General features: G+C 36.8%; 1 protein-coding gene across 3 annotated transcripts in view; it reads right to left on the minus strand.

The window, feature by feature from the left end:
- Positions 1-16,165, minus strand: part of DIS3L2 (DIS3 like 3'-5' exoribonuclease 2) — a 303,483-nt gene that overhangs the window by 149,831 nt on the left and 137,487 nt on the right. For all 3 annotated transcript variants that reach the window (XM_005882957.2, XM_014530601.1, XM_014530602.1), the window contains one exon: positions 11,791-11,964. In XM_005882957.2, the coding sequence (XP_005883019.1) occupies positions 11,791-11,964 (174 nt within the window). The remainder of the gene's footprint in view (positions 1-11,790; positions 11,965-16,165) is intronic.

The following is a 16,165-nucleotide window of genomic DNA, read 5'->3' on the forward strand; positions in this document are numbered from 1 at the left end:
TCTCTCTTTTTTTTTTTTATTCTGGGCCAGCTTTAGCTCTGAGGCCTTGCTGCTGAAAACATAGATACAATGTTGCGGTCCGAGCCCGGCTGAATGGAAGCCCTTTTCTGGGGTTTTGTTTAGCTTCTTATTTGCAACATAGTATATAGTTGCTTAGAGTTGCAGATGAGAGGCCGGCAAGTGTGGCGGGGAACGTTGGAGTCTGCAGCAAGCAAGCCTCGTGCTCGCTTCCGTGCCTGGCTGCCGGCCGCCATCTTGGCTGACAGTTAATTTGCATATACTCACTGATTAGCCAATGAAAAGGGTAGCGGTCGTACGCTAATTACCATGTTTCTCTTTTATTAGTGTAGATTATATAGGATGAGAGCCAAGGTATCCAACATTTCTTATCTTAAGAAAAATTTGCCTGTACAATTATTTACTTCTCCTGGCTTTTATTTTTAAATTATATCTTCCTTTCCCTCTCTCCATTATCTTCAACGAGAGGCTTATTTCTTTCTCAAAACTTTCTGCTGCAAGTTGTCTTATTTTATCTCCAACATAATTATTAAAAGGTGAAGAGACTTGAGAGTTACATCAGTGGGACTGGCAGAGAGAGAGTATGGATCTCTGAAAAGCCACTACTCCACATAAGCATTGATAACACATAGAATTGTCAAAATCAACCTTTTCATAACTCTGGACATTAACTAAAGGCTTGTAACAATCTGATGTACATTTATTCAAGAGAAATGGCTTAATCTCAATAAGAACAGAGAGCTTTGTAAGGTTTTTATTGCTTTATGTCTCTCTCCCAAGCTCTGTAATAGCCTTGAAAACAAACAGCCTTCTAATATTGGTGAAAAATAGCAGCTTAGCAGCCACTGGATGGGGCAGAACAGATTTAGAAACTCACCAAAAACAGCAATCCAGAGGAATTGACATTATTTGACCTGCTTGGCACTTCCCTGAAAACCCCCATTCACATTAATTTGACATGACTCACACCTTGCTCAGTGCAAACAACCTTATAGACCTAGGGGTGTTTGTAAAAAAAAACAACAACAGAAAAAAACAACCAGTAATTATTTAACATCACAGATTTTTGAGGTGGTGATACAGTTGGGCAAACAAAAAGCTAACCAAAACAGTTAAAAGTTAAAGTTGGAGATTAAGATGTCATAGAGAGCTTTGAAAAGGCCTGATATATTCCTGGGGATGGAGACAGCCACACACATCCACAGGGCTGTGCACATGCCCCTCATCCCCATCCTCCCCTCCCCCTAAAAATCAGGTAAGAGTGAAGTGTTCACCACTGGCTGACATTGAAACTCTGACCAGGCATGAAGCAAAGAATAAGGCAGAGTTAGAAAGTGCATGTCTGAGCATTGAAGGTATACCCCAACACATGCACACAGGCCTTCAGCAAAGGCTGAGAGACTATTGATCCTAAGCATTTAAGAAAATCTCTGTCCATTCATTAGGTGATCACAAAGCTGGTCAAGCAGAAACTTCACACAACGAAGAATACAGACTACAGAATTCATTCATGAAAGTCACAAACAGCAGCAAAAACAAACTGTGACAACAACCAACTTTGAGAAAGTGATCTGATTTTTCAGAGTTTCCATGTTATATTATTTACAATGAATAGATATATCTTTATAATATAAATATATCATGCAAACAGTAATAAAAAAGCTATAGACGCTAAATAGAAAAATAGATTTCAAGATTAAAAGTGTTATAAAGACAAAGAAGGATAATTTATAATGATAATAGGATCAATCCACCTAGAAGACATTATAAACATATTTGCACCTAAAAAACAGAGCCACCAAATGAAGCAAAAGCTTGTTGATTTAAAAGGAGAAACAGACAATGAAAACATAATAATTGAAGACTTCAATACCCAACTTTCAACACAGAAAAAAACTACTAGAAGATCAACAAGGAAACTAAAGACTTGAAAAATATATCAACCAAGTCATTCTAACAGATATCTACAGAACATCCCATCTAGCGACAATAGAACACATATTTTTTTCAAGTGCACATGGTACATTCTCTAGGCCATAAAACAAGTTTCAATAAATCTCAAAAGACTGAAATCATACAAAGTATGCTCTCCAAATGGAATTAAAATAGAAAATAATAACAAAAGGGAACTTGGGAAATTCATAAATATATGGAAATTAAGACACTTCTAAATAATCAATGAGTCAAAGAAGAAATCACAGGGAAATTATAAAATATTTTAAATGAATGAAAACAAAAACACAACCTACCAAAACATTTGGGATGCAACCAAAGCAGTGCTTGGAGGTAAATTTATAGTTGTAAATACCTATACAAAAAAGTAGAGAGATCTGAACTCAATAACATAACCTTCCAAATTAAGAAACTAGCAAAAGAAGAGCAAAACTAAACTCAAGCAAGCAGAAAAAGGAAATAAAAAAGTTTGAAACAAAAATAAATGAGAGAGATAATAGAAAAACAGGAGATAAAATAAATCCAAAATTTGGCTATGTGAAAAGATCAACATTGACAAACCTTTAGTTAGACTGACCAAGAGAAAAGAGAGAAGACTCAAATTACAGCCATAGCCCTTTATCCACAGAGGATACATTCTAAGACCCACAGTGGATGCCTGAAAGTGTGAATATTACTGAACCCTAAATATATACCTTTTTCTATACATACATACTTATTATAAAGTTTAATATATAAATTGGGCATCATATGAGGTTAATGACAATAATAAAATAGAACAAGTACAACATACTATAATAATAAAAGGGTAATATGCAAATTGACCCTAATGGCAGAACGACCAGAACAACCACTGGACCAGTCACTATGAGGTGCACTGACCACCTCTTGGTCCCTTCCCCCAGCCGTCAGGCACCAATCACCCGATGGCAAGTGGGGAACTGGGGGTGGATTGCGGCAGGGTGCAGGGCCGCTGCGGGCAGCTGGGGAAGATGGCCCTGATTGCAGGCCAGGCCTAGGGACTGTATCTGCGCATGAATTTCGTGTGCCGGGCCTCTAGTACTATAATAAAAGCTTTGTGAATATGGATATCTCTTTCTTTGCAAAATAGCACAAATTTTTTCCTTCTTTACAATTTCTCAAATAGAAGAATCGTTCTTACTGTGGATCTTAGCAACCTCAGCAAACATTTATTTTCTTCCCTTATTAAGTTGAGAACTTTGATTTTCATTTAAAGGAAGCACTTTATGTCTTCTCTTTGGCATATCCGTATTGTGTATTTGGCACATCCAAATGGTGTATTTTGCACATCTAACTCACTACTCCTATGATCAGGGCCATTAAGTAAAATAAGGGTTACTTGAACACAAGCACTGTGATACCACAGCATTTGATCTGATAACTGAGATGGCTACTAAGGGACTAACAGGCAGGTAGCATATACAGCATGGGCATGCTGGACAAAGGGATGATTCACATCTCTGGTTGGATGGCCTGAGATTTCATCACACTACTCAGAATGGTGTGCAATTTAAAACTTTTTAATTATTTATTTCTGGAATTATCCATTTAATATTTTCAGGCCACAGTTGACGATGGGTAACTGAAACCACAGAAAGAAAAACCATGAATTAGTTAACCAATAAAAAGAACAAAGTTATAGAAAGATTACAAACTTCTGAAACTGATTTAAGAAGAAACAGAAAATTTCAATAGACCTATAACATGTAAAAAAAATTAAGTTAATAATTAAAAATTTTTCCATAAAGAAAAGCACAGGGCCAGATGACTACACTGGTAAATTCTACCTAACATTTAAAGAAGAATTAACACCAATTCTTCACAAACTCTTCTAAAACTCATTCTATGGGTCCAGCATAATCCTCAAATAAAAACCAAACAAAGCTATCAAAAGAAAATTACAGACATGATCCCTTAGAAATACAGATGCAAAAATCCCCAACAGAACACTAGCAAGCCAAATCTAGTGACATAAAAAGGATTACACATCATGATCAAGTAAGATTTAACACAGGAATGCAAGGTTGGTTCAACATATAAAAGCCAATCAATGAAATATATTATATTAATCGAGAACAAAAATCACATAGATAAACCACTTCACAAAATCTAGTAATATTCATGAGAAAAACACTCAAAAAGCTAGAAATATAAGGAATTGCCTTCACTTGATAGAAAGCATTCTTAAAAATCCCCACAGCTCACATTATAATTAATGTTGTAAGACTGAATAGTTTCCCCCCAATATCAAGAACAACACAAGGAGGTCCACCGCTGCTACTCCTATTTAACACTGTACTAGAGGTTCTAGCCAGAGCAATTGGATAAGAAAAGGAAATAAATAGGCATTCAGATTGAAAAGAAGGAATAACACTGTCTCTATTTGCAGATGATAATCTAAATATAAAAAATCCTAAGGCATCCACAAAAAACTATTAGAACTAGTACATTTTGAAATATTTAGTTTAGCAATTTCAATGTGTATTCTAAGGAACACTACACTTCCATGAGATTATCTATGAGAAAAAGTTCTAAGAAATCTACTAACCCACTGATTTCTAAAAAATACTTGGCTATAGACCCCCTTTTCTCCTTAATACCTATTACCTTAATACCAAAAGAACCTGTGGTCTATCAACACTTTTTGGGAATCCTTACCTGGTCAACTAATCCATTTTACAAAAGATGAAATTGTTCTCTCTGTCTTTCCCAGTTTAACTGATTTGCCCAGAGTTACTCAAGTAGTCCCTGGGAGAGGGAGGACTAACTTCTAGTGCCCCTTCTATGCTGCCACACTCCCTTACCAGGAGAACCTTTTCTAATGGCAATTTAATCACATTGGACTTCCTGATAAACAGCAAGATTATTAGTCACTTAATGTTAGTTGTGTTTGAAAGTTTTCCCACAAAAAGGGTTGACCTGAAAGGGTTGCTTTCAAGTTGCTATTTCAAGGTTGGTTTTACCTGGAGTGAGAGGAAATTTCTGTCTATTGGGAACAGTTCCATCTTGAAGATATTTCAATATTTCTTACCACAACACCCTTTCTGTGCTCAGTATTTTTAGCTCATTGTTTTCTATTTTGGCAGCTGAGAAGCTACAGTTTGTAATTTTACCTCCAGCTTCATATTTCTTCTTAAAAGTGAATACAATGTCCTGTTTATAATAATAAAATCACTAGTTGGCAGAACGACATTAAATGGAAAAAAAAGAAAGCAATTGGAAAATTTAGAGCAAGCAATTTTAAGTGCCAAGTTTCACATTTGTAATGGTCCGGTGGAGGTCACTGGGCTTCCTTTTTATTGAGGAAATAGTAAAGAAATAGATATCCACAAGTTCTCCTGTGAAATACTATAGAAACCACCTCCACTTCAATGAAACTCATAGTTTTACTAAAAAGTGATGTGACCCAAGCTTCTGCAATATTACTAACTATAGGAAAAACATAAAAATCAGTTTAGCGTGGTATTTTCCCCTCCAATATTTAGGTTTTCATTTTCCACTTCAATTGAGCTTTTAAGCTTTGGTTTCCTATTCGTTTAGCAACAAAGGAAACAAAACAATATCAATGAAATTGGAAATAACTGGAGCCAGTCTCAGAAATAACCTTGGGGTTTCTTGGGCTTCTGGTGCAACCCCCTTTAAGCAGTTTCCTTGGATAGATTCTCCTCCAGATCTCCAAAGGCTTGCAGTCTTGGTGTTGCTTTTTTTTTTTTTTAACCTCAGATGCCCTGCTAAAGAGAGCTGCAGGCCTAGGCCAGGTAAACAGGGATTCTGCAGGTCTGAAAAAAACGGTGCTCCCAATCAGAAGGGCCAGATCGCCCCTAGCAGTTCACACCAGCCTTACTTCTTGAAAATTGCTAACCAACCATTTTTCTTTTCAAAATAAACACTATTTCTCTCAACTTCAGTTTGCAAAATATTACCCCAATTCCATTGGACTAAAAAACTGGAATTTTACTGACATAATTGGATTATGAGGTTTAAAGATTGATGGAACTTTTCTGTTCCAAATATAATTGTTCAAATACCAAACCTAAACGGGTATGTTGAAGTCCTTACATAGTTAGAGCCAGAGTAACACTGCCGGCTCCATGGCAGGGTGGCCCAGCAGAGGGGGTCAAGAAGCTATCAAAACCATAGGAGTTGTGAACCCTGTTACAGAAGGACCTGGGAATCTTGGGGAACATGTCACCTTTTCTGCAGCCATAGCTTATCAAGAAAATGAAGGCTACTTTAGTCCCTCTAGTTCTCTCTGTGCCTGCTCATTTCTCAGATCTCAGCTCAAGCACCAATGAGTGACCTTAGCAGCTTGCTCACACAGACATTATAGCACTTGACATACTCTGCTGTAATTTATCTGAGTATAAATCTGTATCCCTAAGAAACAGTACAGTCTTGAAGAATAAAGGCTGGGTCTTACTTGTCTATGTACTTCCAGTGACTAATTTACTACTTGGCATATATGATATATACACATATATAATAATATATGTAAATAAATGTATACAGGAGAGAAGAAAGAAGAAAAGGGAAGACACAGAAGGTTTTATTTAGGAATTTATGGACTATGTATTAATTTATTCATAGCACATATTTTTTAGCATGCACTGGAACTCATTCCTAGTTCTCTTGACATTCCTGGGGAAATTAATATTCATAAAAACTTTGTGAAGGTTCTGAACCTCTGAGCAAAAGAAATCATAGTACTATAAATCCCTGTATCAAGTACCTCTCTCCTCCATTACAAATCTATATTTGACTACTGTTTAAGACACTTATTTACTTTTTTTTTTTTTGGTTAATCCTCACCTGAGTATAATTTTTCCATTGATTTTTAGAGAGAGTAGAAGGGAGGGAGAGATACAGAGAGAGAAACATCAATGGAGAGATACACATCGATTGGTTGCCTCCTGTGGGCGCAGATTGAGCCTGCAACAGTCTGCGGGCCAACACTCTAACCAGGGGTCCTCAAACTATGGCCCGCCAGGTGTTTTTGCCGCCACTGCCTGTCCTGCTTAGCAGCCGACTCATCCCGGGCCCGCAGTGCGCATGTGTGGAATGTCTGAGGGACAGTGAACTGGCCCCCTGTTTAAAAAGTTTGAGGACCTCCTCCACTGAGCCAAACTGGCTAGGGCCTGTTTAACACATTTGACTCATGCTCTTCTGCTATGACTGAGGTTCCATGAGAACAGAGACCAGACCTGTATTTGTTCACTGTTGATTCCCCGCTCTACTGTAAATATTTGTTAGTTTAAAAACTGAATAAATCTATTACAAAACCAGTCAAAGAAAAGGGAAAGGTAATCAGATCCAAATACTTCAGCATACTATGGACTTCTCTTTGTTTTTTCTCTCTCTTTGTTTTTTATTGTAAAAAAATAAAAACTTAACCATGACAACATAACCACCTGGTGTCCTCACAAGGTGTGTGGGTGAGGTGATGAGGTGTACAGATGAAAGTCAGCACTCCAGAACACCAAGGCGATGACATTGGCAATCCCATTAGATTCTATGCTTTCAGCCATGAGTGGGTATTTACAGAAATTATCTAATTTTAGCTAAACTAATCTTCACAAAATAGAAAAGTGGCTAAAAATGATTATTGCAAAGATCCACAGATTAAAGATAACACTAAACTAATAATAACACTAATACTACCAACACCAGGAAAATAGCAGAGTTGACCTATCTTCTCCTAATAGGAATTCATAATCAGTCACATTATGATTTCAAAACAATGACTAGTCAATCACATGCTACCAAGCAGATACTTAGACAAAATTAAGCACACTTAATCTGTCCCTTCAAGGTAAAGTTGACATTTTAACAATGAGGAAAAAAGTTATTTCTTTTTAAACAAAATAAAACAAAAACTCAAGTGTTAAAGATAAAATTTTAAAAATGGATATCATTAAATGTTTCTATTGTTATACAGTTTGGGATCCTTAATTGATCTAAGTGTATAAACTATAAAACTACTCGTATCTAGCCCTAGCTGGCATTGCTCAGTGGTTAGAGCATTGCCCACCCACCCAAGTATTGCAGGTTCAATTCCCAGTCAAGGGCACATACCTGGGTTACAGGTTTGATCCCCAGCCCTGGCTGAGGTGCATGTGGGAAGCAACCAATCGATGTGTCTCTCTCACATTGCTGTCTCTCTCTCTACCCTCCCATTCTCTCCAAAAATAAATGAAAAAAATATCCTTGGGTGAGAATTAACAAAAACAGAAAGAAAAAAAAAACCAATTACTTATACCTATACACTTAAATATCCTAGCAGAATTTTCTAACTAGTTTTTAAAGATGCCAACTAAAGAATAATCCAGGATTAAGAACACATTTTTTTTAATCAAAAAATGCAGCACCTTTCAATTAGTCCACAAGAACTGACAATGAAAGATGGAAATTTATTAGCTGGATTACAAAATGAATCTGAATATAATCAGTGAATAGGATGAAAAATGAATACTATAATTTAGTAAATTCGGGTATCTTTTTCAGTTATGATAACCATTAAAAGCAAAACCAAGTACCAAAATTTACAGAACCTATAATTAGACCTTTGCATACCCATATCATAAGTTGTTAAAGCAAAATTTTTAAAAAAGAATATTTAATCACATTACTTTCATCAAAAGAAAAATTATTAATATGAAGTTTTTTTATACCTTTACAATGAAAATATTTTAAAATTTATTTCATTCTCATTTTTCTACTTTTATGTAAATTTACAATGCACATAATAAATTAGTAAAGTAGTAAGTACATTTGTAATTTTACAATAAAGAGACATACATTATTGGAATGTATGTTCAACAAAGTTTAGAGATTACTACTTTATAACATCAAAAAGCAGTTGAAAGATTTTAGGTCAAAGGAGTAAAAAAAGAAAAAAGATCAGATTTGAATTTTAGAAACATAATCCTAGAGATAATAGGCAGAGAAAAAGTGTTTGGATACTTAGACAAAATTAAACACACTTAATCTGTCCCTTCAAGGTAAAGTTGACATTTTAACAATGAGGAAAAAAAGTTATTTCTTTTTAAACAAAATAAAACAAAAAACTCAAGTGTTAAAGATAAAATTTTTTAAATGGATATCTTTAAATGTTTCTATTGTTATACAGTTTGGGAGCCTTAAATAATCTAAGTGTATAAACTATAAACCTACTCGTATCTAGCCCTAGCTGGCATTGCTCAGTAGTTAGAGCATTGCCCACCCACCCAAGTGTTGCAGGTTCAATTCCCAGTCAAGGGCACATACCTGGGTTACAGGAGGTTAAAGTGATTTAAAAAATAAAGTAAAATAATCCCTGTTACTATGCTAACAGCAGACAACATTCTATAAGCCCCTTGTATCTTTAAAGCCCTTTGCAGGACACATTGGTATATTTTAACAGAGGCTTTAGGCAGAGCAAGGCCTCCTATTCTGTGGTCTACCAGAGGCAATGGGGACCGAAGAAAAAGGCGAGTTGGAGACATGAGAGGGAACTGAGAGCAACACTGGGCTCTATGACTATTGAAGTGCCTTATTACTTATCTACTAGAGGCCCAGTGCATGAAATTCATGCACAGGTAGGGTCCCTAGGTCTGGCCGGGCAATCAGAGCCAATCAGGTTTACCGTCTCCCCGCCTCCCCACCTCCTCCTTCCCTTGCTCCCTCAGCGCCCCACCACCAACGCTGCTGGTCACCCGCCATGTTCCGTGCCACCCACTGGTGGTCAGCGCATGTCATAGCGAGCGATGGAACTCCACGTCTCTCGGTCAAACTCCCGAGGGGACAATTTGCATATTAGCCTTTTATTATATAGGATAGGCTAGGAGTAAGACTAGAAATGATTGAGCACTTCTCTTTTCTGATAGTCTAATTTATAATTTTTAATAGTTATAAAAGTTATTTTAAAATAATTTAAATAATAGAAAAATTTATAAAATGAAAAGTAAAATATTGCCTCCCTACCTCCTACTACTCTACTGAGTTTGCACATGCCAATCACTGTCAATAACCATAGAAAAAAGTCTGGATTTCCTTCCAGGAATTTTTACTGTATATATACTTTTATGTGTATACATATATGGAGGCATATACATTTATAGAGTTTTTGTATTATTTAACTATATAAAAAATAGACTCATTCATATTGTTCTGAATTGCTTCTTTTCCTTCACAATCTGTAACAGCCATTGTTTTAGGACAGTGCATATGGATTTAGCGCCTTTTTTACAGCTGTAGGGAATGCTATCTTACTGACATGACATAGGTTATTTAACCATCCTTCATTGATAGTCATTGGCAGCATTACCTTTACAATAATGAACATGTATACTTCTATACTTCCTGAGTAGGATTCCTAGAAGTGGAGTACTTTTAAAACGTTGATGTTTTAAATGGCTACAGAATGGCTATAGTAATTTATATTTCAAACAATAAAGTTCAGCCATTCATTCTGACCTATCTATTAAAAAATCTATTAAAATTTTTTATAGATTCCTAGATTTAAAAAAAATCTCAGAAAATAATCCCCACAATTTGTAGCTGAGTAAACAAAGGTTCAGAGAGAGCAAGGCTATGGGCCCAAGATCTCAAAGCTCCTGAGATGAGATAATAGGACAGCAGGAGTTCCACGAATAGCGGTTACTGCTGAAAGCCAGGACAGCAACTTCAGTTAACGGACTTCAAAAATAATGTGTTCCACCAGAGCTACTAACAAGTAGGAAAAGGGACATACTGTCATCTTTTCCTTACCTAATTTCAGCAAGAAAAGGAAAAAAGGTAGTAAATTCCTAAAAGATACAATAGCAAAAGGGGGCACAGAAGAAGGATTCTCAAAGTAGGTGGAAGAATGGGCACCAAGAGCTAAAGGTATCATAAGTTCAGCTGCATGAAGTGAGCAAGTGTGGTGGAAAAGACTCTGACATGGGATGACCTTAGCAAAAAACCTTCCACAGCCTCAGTGGGTTGTATGAAAAGTTTCTTGGTTCTAACTATCTCCATGTGGCATCCAAAATGAATGCCAGTACTGAAACCAAATTCTAAAGAGAAATATCAGAAAAGAACTAACATCCCACAATGAAGAAACATCTTCAAAGAAGATGTTGTTATAAAAATACCACAAAAGTACTTTCCAACAAATTCCAGACCTAAAAGTAAAGCTTTAAAATGAAGCTCCAAGCACAGAGTCTTGAATCCTTTGCTCTGTGCCTGAAGAGGCCCATTTAAAGGAAGGCACTTCTAACCAGATAACACTGTCTTTATTCGACCAGACTTATGGGGCAGAGCAATGAGAAAGCAAGGTGGCAACTGGACCCTTTGAAATCTGGATGATCTAGAGCAGGGACAGCACGCTTTTTCTATAAAGGGCCAGAGAACAAATCTATTAGGCTTTGCAGGCCATAGGTCTCTGTTATAGTTATTCAACTCTGCTATTGTAGTGTAAAAATACACCCAGAGACAATGCGTAACTGAACAAGCATGGTTGTGTTCCAATGCAACTTTATGGATGCTGAAATTTGAATTTCACATAATAATCATAAAAGATTATTCTTGTTTTGATTTTTCTAATGATTTAAAAATATAAAATCATTCTTAGCTCATGGGCTGTACATAAACAGGCAGTGGGCTAGATTTAGCTGGTGGACCACAATCTGACAACCTCTGGTACAGAGCATTTAATTGTCAACTGAACTGAACTTGAATGTGGATGGAAGATGGAAACATCTGAGCCCAGCTCCTAGGAAAGTTAAGTTAGAAAGCAAAAAGGTAGAAACATGTTTTTCTTAAAGAGCTTCAGGTATTTACCTTAAATCTCTTCTCTTGCTGAATTCCTCTGGTGGTATTGTCCAGGGCAGGTCTTGAGGAAGACATTCTAAAACTTCTGAAGAGAAATCAGAGAAATCCACACCATACTCTGTTAGTATTCCTTCTGTTTCAGGCTCAATTTCACCAGCCTGCCCAAGACTCTTAGCCAGCTGCCTGTGGACAAGACAGAGAGAAACAAGTGTGTTAGTGAGTAAAGGGAAGACAGGTACCCATTTCCTCTCTAAAACTGACCCAAGTAGGAAAGTCTTCAAAATCCCTTGCCCTTCCCCTAGTAGGAACACCCTCACCAGTGAATGAGGGGCCAAGCAGAAGAGACAATGATATACGTGGCCTGTTAAAGCCATGACTACTATGTAATGTTAACTTTCTTCAGGAATTCTGTCCTAGGGAGTAGAGCCAGACAGCTTTCCTTTGGACTCCAGCAATTGTTTTTAATGGAGAAGTCAAACTGATATTGTTAAAAGCTTCTGTCAATTTTTTCTCTTGTTTACCTTCAGAGACAATTCTGATCAACCCAGTTTGTTGTTAAATCATTAGTTTCACAGTCCCTATACCTTAAGTCATGCTCACTAGATTAGATTCAATGTTTATATTTCACAATTCTACAAATTTTACCTTAATATTTTAAAGTATTTTATCTCAACACAAAAGTAATATATGTTCATAGAATTTAGAAAATACAGAAATGCACTGAGATGAAATTTATCTGTAATCCAGTCACCAGGCAAAATGCTATTCACATTTGAGGGTACTGGTCTATTAAAAGTAAGATTGCATTTAATGGGATAGTTCTGACATTATGAGTAGGGTTCCACCTTCAGGGGGCCGATCTCACTCTTTATCTGTGGGTCACCTATACATATGTCAAAACTGAAAGCTCCCATTCTCATATATATTGGCATACCACATATAGACCACAAGTTACATGTTAAATACAGATATCCAACAGGAAATGCAATATATGAAGCAGCTGCCTTTGTAAAGGGTTCTGGAGACCAAAGATGGCTACTTCTGTTTTGCAGGTCTACCAGAGTGATCTAGGAATCCACTCTCAGCTCTTCCTGCAAGGAATTTAGATCTGCCATTAGAGTCTTTTCTGGGATAATTCAATTTCTTAGAAGAAGATACCATTTCTAATGTAAGGGTAGATGCCTGGCCGCCAGAGTCCTTAGGTGCACAGTGGTGGAAGGGGTGGAGGATGTGACTGCCTCATATATAGACTTCCAACAAATTCCCATTTTCAGCCTTGCTACTGGAACACTGCAGTGGTGGCAGCAAGGCTGGCCCCATTTCTCACACGCCAGCCAAGAGAGAGAAGCCCACAGTGGACACATGCACCTGCCCACCAGCATAGGCTCCAGGTAGCCTGTGAATTCCTTACGTACAATGTAGGCTCAGATCAGTGTCTTTTCCTCACATCTAGATGGTGATCTCCCAGAAAGCACATCAAAAAGCCAAAGATAGCAAAAATACAAAGTAAAAAAATAACAGAAAGCTAACTGGAAGATCCACAAATATTTGGAAATTTAAAAACTATGGGTTAAAGGGGGGGGGAGAATTTTAACTGACTAGAACACAACATCAATATTTATGAAAAACAGCTAAAACAGTGCTTTCAGGAAATTTTACAGCATTAAGTGCTCATTTTAAAAAAGAAGAAATGGGAGAGACCAAGATGGCGGCATAGGTAAACACCGGAGACTGCTGCCGCAAACAACCACTTCAAAAATACAACTAAAAGACGGAACGGACATCACCCAGAACCACAGGAAGGCTGGCTGAGGAGAGACTCTTCAACTAGAAGGAAAAATAACAGCACACCGAGGCTCAGAGGAGGGCTCAATTTAAAAAAGAAGAAATGTGTCAAATCAATTTCTAAGCTTCTACCTTAAAAACATGAAAAAAAGAAAAGCAAATTAGAACCCAGGTAAGCAGAAAGAAAGAAATAAGAAAGAAGAATCAATGGATAGAAAATTGGGAAAGAAAAACAATAAACTAAAATCTGATTCTTTGAAAAGAGAATGAAATAGATAAGTTTCTGGTGAGGCTGACCAAGAAAAATAAAGAAAGACACAAGTTGCCAATATCAGGAATGAGAGAGGGAACATCATTACAGATCCTACAAGCATTAAAAGTATAGGAAAAAATTATGAATGATTTTAACCCAATAAATTCAACATCTTGGATGAAATGGATCAACTCCATGAAAGACACAAACTGTAAGATTATTCAAGCAGAAACCCATATCTAAATATTCCTATACCTATTTAAAACCTTCTTACAAAGAAAACTCCAGGCCCAAATGGCTTTACTGATGAATGCTACCAAGTATTTAAGAAAAAATTAATACCAATTCCACACAAGCTTTCAAATATAGAACAAAACAAAATACTTTCCAACTAGTTTCATGAAGTTAGCATTACCTCAATGCCAAAATCAGACAAAGAATACATTAGATCAATATCCGTCATGAATAACTTTTTAAATTTTGAGCAAGCTTTTAAATTTTAAATCCCACAGACTTAAAATTCTGATAAAATATTAGCAAACAGAATTCAGTAATATATAAAAAGCATAATACATCATGACCACATAATTCAAGATTTGTCCAACATTAAAAGTCAATCAACATAATTAGTCATATTAGCAAATAATGAGGAAAACATATACAATCCTCTCAAAAGATGCAGAAACAGCATTTGATGAAATCTATCCATGATCAAAACTCTCAGCAAATGAGTAATGAAGAAGAACATCCTCAATTACAGCTAATGCCAAACTCAGTGGGGAAAGACTAAATTAACTTTCCTCTGGATTAGGAAGAAGACAAGGGTGTTCACTCTCACCAGCACTATTAAACATGGTATTGGAGGTCCTAGTGAATGCCATTAAGCAAGAAAAAAGAAAGAAAAGGCATACAAATTGGAAAGAATGACTTCCACATTGCATGTAAATGGGTTAAAGGACTATCACTCCCATTATAGAAATGGCCAGCCCCCTACATAATGCCTGGACTCTCTTTATAGAAGACCTCTCTCATTCTATGAAAGTCCAGTAGCCAGCACACTGTATGACTTAGACTCTGCTTCTACTCAAGACTCTGATTGTGAAGAGAATGACACAAAGACAAAGAAGTGCTTAGAATTTATTCATGGCAGCTAGAATGGTTTCTAGTGACAGTAGTGGCCTATCAGTGTCTGGTGGCAATGCTGTCCTGAAAGGTAGCAGTAAGAATTGTTGGCATTATGACCAAACTTATCCTGATAAACAGATGATGGCTGGACTTCTTGCTCTTGCCTCTCCAGATTTGCCTTGGTTCCTACCCATGACTTCCTCAGGACAATCAAGACTCTTAATTGTTTCTGTGAGTCCTTCAATACCCTTCTAATAAATTCCTTTTCCAACCCAAGCTGGTTTCTTTTTCTTTCTTTCTTTCTTTCTTTTTTTAAATTGATTTCAGAGAGGAAAGGAGAGGGAGAGAGAGATAGAAACATCAATGTTTAGAGAGAATCACTGATCAGCTGCTTCCTGCATGCCCCACACTGGGGATGGAGCCTGCAACCCGGCATGTGCCCTGACCAGGAATTGAACCTTGAGCTCCTGGTTCATAGATCCACGCTCAACCACTGAGCCACGCTGGCCAGGCGAGCTGGTTTCTTTTGTTTGTACCAAAAATGAAAACAGTTGAAGACTCAGGTCTCATTAATTTTCAAAATGCTAATTCATTTTCAAAATCACTACATTATTACCTATGTTCACTAGAACAAAGTTCTCACTGAGTATGTGGAGAATCTATTGTCACTATCTTTAAAGTTTGAAGGACATTTTGAAAATTCATTAGTATTTTGAAAATTAATGAAACCTGAGTTACCTCCAACTCACCTAAAACCATTTATTATTTTCACAAGTTCATGTGGTTCTGTTTTCTACATCCATCTCTTAATACTAATGTCTTTAACTGACTAAGTTCTTAGTTGCAAGCACAAGAAACTAACTCTGGTTAGAAAAGGAATTTATTGGAAAGATATCAAAGAGTTCACAGAAATAGTAAGAGACTTGTAGAACCTGAAAAGGCGATAGAAACAAAGAATTACACGCTCAACTTCTAAATTCTTGATTCCAGACTAATGGGAAACTTAGGGTTTTTCTATGTATATCAAAAAGATACTTTGAGTCACTTACAGGATAAGATGGGGGGAAATTCAAAGGGTAATAATGGATCTACACTAATAAAAGAGAAACATGGTAATTAGCGTACGACCGCTACCCTTCCCATTGGCTAATCAGCATATCCTTATGCAAATTAACTGTCAGCCAAGATGGCGGCCGGCTGCCATGCACTGAAGCAAACAGG

Source organism: Myotis brandtii, unplaced genomic scaffold (assembly GCF_000412655.1).
Source record: "Myotis brandtii unplaced genomic scaffold, ASM41265v1 scaffold744, whole genome shotgun sequence".
Taxonomy (NCBI): Eukaryota; Metazoa; Chordata; class Mammalia; order Chiroptera; family Vespertilionidae; genus Myotis; species Myotis brandtii.